Consider the following 5,602-nt stretch of genomic DNA (forward strand, 5'->3'; position numbering starts at 1 on the left):
ACTATGCTAATTAATGTATTTGCATTTTCCATCTTTACTGTACCTCGGCTAACTCGAACAACAACTGAAATAACAGAAATGCCGCCCTTAATGTGGTGTTGTGCCCAGGAACATGAGCCAGAAGTCGTGAAGACGAACGTTTTTAGTGTAACCCACGTGGCTTAGCATATTGGGGCAACAATAGTATCAATCTTGGATTTACCAGTATCTGAATTTTCACAATCGCTTTATCTTTTATTAGACATGGACACATTCATGTTCCAATAAAAAACACCTCTTTTCAAATGATTTACGCAACGAAACTGGATGTTTGTGTGTGCTATAGAATGTGTAGACTTACGCAGTTCTACTACGTATGTGGCATATCCGAATCTAAACCGACGAAGTAACACTAACAATTCGCAGTCTTTTCTAGCTTCTTCAAAAAAAAAAAAAAAAAAAAAACAGATAACAAATCAGGTATAATGCCAAAGACAAATAATTGTGTTTAGCAGTGTAAAGAGTGTCAGTACAGTGTGCCGAACAGTTGATTGATCGTGCCAACAGAAACAAGTGCAGTGGAAAACCATACAAAAAGCCCACAAACACCACACATCGCTCAAACTATCAGCAATTCCGCGCCATGCGGCTACCTGCGGGAAAATGGGCCGCCGTATGAAACTGCCGCCGACTGCCGGTGACGGGAGCTCTTGGACTTGGAGTTGGGCTGCGGCGACAAGCCGCCAGCCGTGTGTGATTGTGTTGTGCGGTGCGGCCGGACCGACGAACCCTTGCCAATCCGTCCCCCGGCCCGTAGTAGTGTTTTGACGGGGAGGGCACCCGCTTTCGATTCGACGCGCGCTTCACCTGCCTTCGGCCCCAGGATGATCTTCACCGGTGCCCACGGCCGGCGGCGTGCAGGCAATGGGCAGAGTAACAGCCAGCGGAACGTGCGCGGCTCCCGCAGCAACGCGCAGGAGGTAAGCACCAGACAACCGTCTCGCAAACCAGCCATACAGAGGGCGCTAACTCTTGCTTTCCTTTTACAGCAATCGCGCGGCCGCAATCAATCCCAGCGGCCGTACCTGTCGCGCGACCAGCAGCAGCTCTCACTCCAGTCTGTCCTCTCGTCGACCTCCTCGTCGTCCGCATCGAGCTACTACTCGGCGTACAGCGAGCATCAGCCGCTGGTGCGCACGTCCTCCTCCTCCTCAGTGGCAACCATCGCACCACTTCTTCCGCTCGGCTCTAGCGCCGGCAGCCAAACAGCCCAGCATCAGCAGCAGCAACAACAGCAATCACAAGCTATACAACAACAACAGCAACAGCAGCAACAGCAGCAGCAACAGTTCGTCCAGAAGACCAAAGCCCGGGACATTACCAAGCGCCGTGGTGCCATCAAACATCAAAGGTACGTGTTTGCCAAAACGGGAAGGGAGATGTCCAGGGGCTCAGAAGCAGGAACCAGATCCCGGTTCCATGCTTCCGTGCAGTGGCCTAGGCCCTACCAATTGATCTGTTCTGTTGTTGTTTGGTGTCGTTCTCCGGTCATTAGAACAAGATATTTCTCTTGCAGAACGCACGAGATCAATGGGCACAAGTTCGTGGCCAAGTTCTTCCGCCAGCCAACCTTCTGCGCATTCTGCAAGGAGTTCCTGTGGGGCTTCGGCAAGCAGGGCTACCAGTGTAAGAGTAAGTGTGGCTTCCGAATGTGCGTTCACAGGACGAAGGAATATAAATGAACAAATTGACAAACATACATCATACAGACACAGATTTATCATGACGGGATCTGCTTTGACCATGTATAGACGATGACTCGTTCAGGATCGTTTATATAGATTCGTTGCCGTTAACTTTGTCAACTTGTGTCCCTGAGGCTTAAATTGTAAGTCATTAGACATTTTCATTTTTCTTTCAAATTAAATTTCATATATTTGCCAGCGAAATTTGCCGTGTCATTGCCGTTTACTTTGTTAACTTGTGTCCTGAGGCTGCTTTTATTAATCACCAGAAATTTTCATTTTTTCTTTTAAATTAAATAACGTATATTTGCCACCGAAAATTGTGGGATGATATGTCATCAGATAGCAATATTTCACGTTTACTATTTTAATATACTACTAGCAATATTTTAGTTTACTCGTAGTTAACGATCTTCAATCCCAACAATATTTTTGTATGTAAACTAGTTTCCTAGTTCAAATTATTTCAATTAATATTTAATAACAGAGTTACGTTAACCTAAGTCGCACTATGAATGATCTACGCAACATTAATTGTTATTATAAGATTTTTAAATTAATTTTTAAGGCTCCAAATGAAAACTTTTAAGTGATTCTCCTAGTGATGGGTTTACACACATACTTGCTCACTTTCCGCTCATGCCTTATTTGCACCCAGAATCCAAAAACGAAGAGTTGCAGGTAAAAGAAAGTTGATCCACACTGTCAAAATGTGATACCTTAGCTGGCAAATATTACTACACACTGTCAAACATTGCTGTCTTGGGAGCAACAGCTAGCAAACGGCTGTAAATAATGGAACAACGATACAGACAATACAGCACTACAAATCACGCACTGCCAAATAAAACCCCACCCGAACGTCACAATACATCCATTGTACTGTCAAAACATGCAATCAGTCGAAACTACACAATCTGAGCCAGAAGATTTATGACCGCAGTACCACGGAACCGCCCAAAATGCTGCCTCATTTCCATCCCAGCTCTATGTACTACTAATGATGCTTTCTTCCTCTCCTCCATAGCGTGCCAAACCGCGGTACACAAGAAGTGTCACGATAAGTTGCTTGGAACCTGCTCCGAATCTAGTTTTAATTCCGAAAGTACAATTGTGAGTATGGCCATAGTAGCTGTAGTGTTTGCTGTTGTCTCATGCTCACACCAAGCTTGTTTTTTTTCTACTTTACAGTATTTAAGGGAACGGTTCAAAATAGACTTACCGCATCGCTTTAGAGTTTACACCTTTATGTCGCCGACCTTTTGCGACCACTGCGGCTCGCTGCTGTACGGCTTCTTTCGCCAGGGGCTGAAATGCGAAGGTAGGTATGAGCACGCTGCCACTGCTTTGCCACCGTGCCACATTGCGCCACCGTTCCGTTGATGATAGGGACTGTTAAAAAAAACCGTCAAGAGGTTTATTCCGAGCTTCGCCACCATTGCCGCTAGATGGCACTGGCGGGCCACATTTCGCATTCGTTTTGTCATTGCAGGCGAATATTTCGCCCCAGTTCGCCCCAAGAACACGTTCCCCAAATGTTGGCAAGGGGTGGGTTTCCCCCTGGCTACCTGCGAGTTTTCCCACCCGACATTTCCCATTGTGGTGCGAATGAGATGCGCTCGACCCTCTCTCAATAAGTCCTCTCTCATTCTCTCTCAATAAGTCTCTCTCGCTCTCTATTACTCTCTCTCTCTCTCTCTCTCTCTCTCTCTCTCTCTCTCTCTCTCTCTCTCTCTCTCTCTCTCTCTCTGTAAAAATCTTCGAAATTTCTTCTTATTTTTTGTTTGCTGTTGTCGTGGGAAGAATTCGCTCTGGCTCAGTTCACTTCCTAGATCACCGTTGCGCGCACTAACCGCGCACGATTGCCTCGGTTGACCGCTAGGGGCGCTGACCGTCATCGTCCCCGAGTGGACGTAAATAACTTTGGGGCATATTTTTAAATACACACTCACATACACATACATACTCTCTATTCTTCCCACACAACCCCCTCCCACCATCACTCCTCCTTCCCCCAGCTTCCTCTCTTCAAACACACAAACCCTGAATGTGACAATCGTAGCGTCCATCGCACTAGGTGGTCCTGCTCGTCTGCGAACCCGTCTGTGACGTTGGTGAACCAATTTTTGCACAATTGTAAAGTGCGAGGTTTGATTTATGTTCTCCCCCTCACATTCGGCCACGCCCGGTGCGGATGGCTGGGTACGGGTGACTTTCCCTAGCAAATGTTTTGCCAGCGCCCCGCTACCAAATGGATTCTGCTGCTATAGACCCGCATTCCCTCCCCCATTAGTTCGCTGGCAAGTGCAAGTAGTTCCTCAAACAAACTGACGCACTGACCTCCCTTCATTCCCCATCGCCCCCGCCGCCCGATGATCTTGACATGGAAGCGGCTAGCAATAAACAAAAACGCGCGTGAACTCACGCCGATTGTCGTCACACGCACGCCGGATGCTTCCGACCGGATCTACCAACCCCAATACAGTGCCAAAAAAACACCCCCCTGCGCCCTGCTTCTGCAGCAGTGTGATCGAGCGCGCGCGTGCCATGAAGGTTGCTCCCAGGCAGGCCCTTATCGAGCGCTTGCCAAGCGTTGCGGATGTGTTGTAGTAGCACTAGGAAATACCAAGCCGGTGCTTTACCTAGCCAGGCCGCGGGGCAGACAGACGCGGGTCATGGCTGGAACACTGGGGTTGGCCCCACCACGCTCTACCGCTACCCTCTCCCCCTGCCCGCAAGCCGACAATGCGAGTCGATGATGCTGTTACGGTATTTCTATTTTGGTCTCAAAACGAAGTAAGATATAGATGGAAGATGTCACCGCACACCGGCCCCGGTGGTGGTGGTGGTGGCCCACTGTTGGGTCGGCCGACTGCCTTAAATCATCTGCCAAAATGCCAAGTGGCTCGAAGAAACCGAAGTCGACATCGTTGCGTCGTTGCCGTCCGGTGCATTAGACTCGACGGGTTTGCGGACAGTTCATTTACATGGCGACACGAGTTGAGCCTGCGAGTCTGGCCAGATTTTGGGCTGAAGTTGCAGGGGTTTTCGACCGATCCAGCCGACACGATCTCACACGCTCTCTCTCTCTCTCTCTCTCTCTCTCTCTCTCTCTCTCTCTCTCTCTCTCTCTGTCGCTCGCGCGCTCGCACACTCTCAGGCATTCTGCAAATGGGTTCGATTGCATCACCGACCGACCTGAGCACCTGAGCTGTGTGTATTTATGTACAAGGGGGCCGTCCTGTCTTGCGCGCGCGTCCACTCCTTGTCACTCCTGACGGATGATTCACACGCGCGCACGGCGGGCTGCGTGAGCGCAACCACGGCACGCACCGCACCACAGTAGGAGCACCATTGTCAGCTGTTCGGTTCGGGACGTCATGCCCGCTCACCGCTTCGCGCCACCCGCCACGCCAAACACTCCGGTTTCCCGCATTTAGCCCTCGGGGATCTAGAGCGTGCCCCGCACGGCCGCGCACGTCAAAGCGGGGGAATGCTATTTTGAGGAATTTAGCCGAAAAATGCGCACACTCCAAGAGAGCGAGAGACACACGCACACACCGAAACACACCGAGGGGTTGTGTGAGCGCATCTCTCGCGCGGCTGTCTCTTCACGTCTGCCGCGATTTTTTGGCCCGTTTTCGTGTGGTTTTCTTCCCTTTTTTTGCTGCTGCGGCTGCTGCTGCTTCAACGGATACAGTACACGGGACACCCATCGGGACAGGTGGATTGTCCGCGGGGCGGGATGAACCGGGGGCGGCAAATACTCTCCCGGTTGAACTAGCCACACTACCAGAAGCAACAGCACACAAAAAACGCACACACTGGGAAAATACAGCCGATACGGTACTGCTGGTCTTTGGCGGCTCAGTTTAAAA

The 5,602-nt window shown here is 49.9% G+C and overlaps 1 protein-coding gene across 2 annotated transcripts; it reads left to right on the forward strand.

Annotated features, from left to right (window-relative positions):
- The first annotated feature begins 428 nt into the window (after nt 1–428).
- On the forward strand, nt 429–3,032 carry LOC120905611. Of its 2 annotated transcripts, none has more exons than XM_040316563.1 (5): nt 429–959; nt 1,029–1,390; nt 1,535–1,671; nt 2,752–2,837; nt 2,916–3,032. In XM_040316563.1, exons 1-5 carry the CDS (start codon nt 904–906, stop codon nt 2,920–2,922), a joined length of 648 nt encoding a protein of 215 aa, XP_040172497.1. In that variant the 5' UTR covers nt 429–903; the 3' UTR covers nt 2,923–3,032. The 2 variants fall into 2 exon arrangements, with proteins under 2 accessions (XP_040172497.1, XP_040172498.1); XM_040316564.1 differs by having other exon boundaries at nt 1,556–1,671.
- The last annotated feature ends 2,570 nt before the right edge of the window (nt 3,033–5,602 follow it).

This window comes from Anopheles arabiensis, chromosome X, assembly GCF_016920715.1.
Source record: "Anopheles arabiensis isolate DONGOLA chromosome X, AaraD3, whole genome shotgun sequence".
Classification (NCBI taxonomy): Eukaryota; Metazoa; Arthropoda; class Insecta; order Diptera; family Culicidae; genus Anopheles; species Anopheles arabiensis.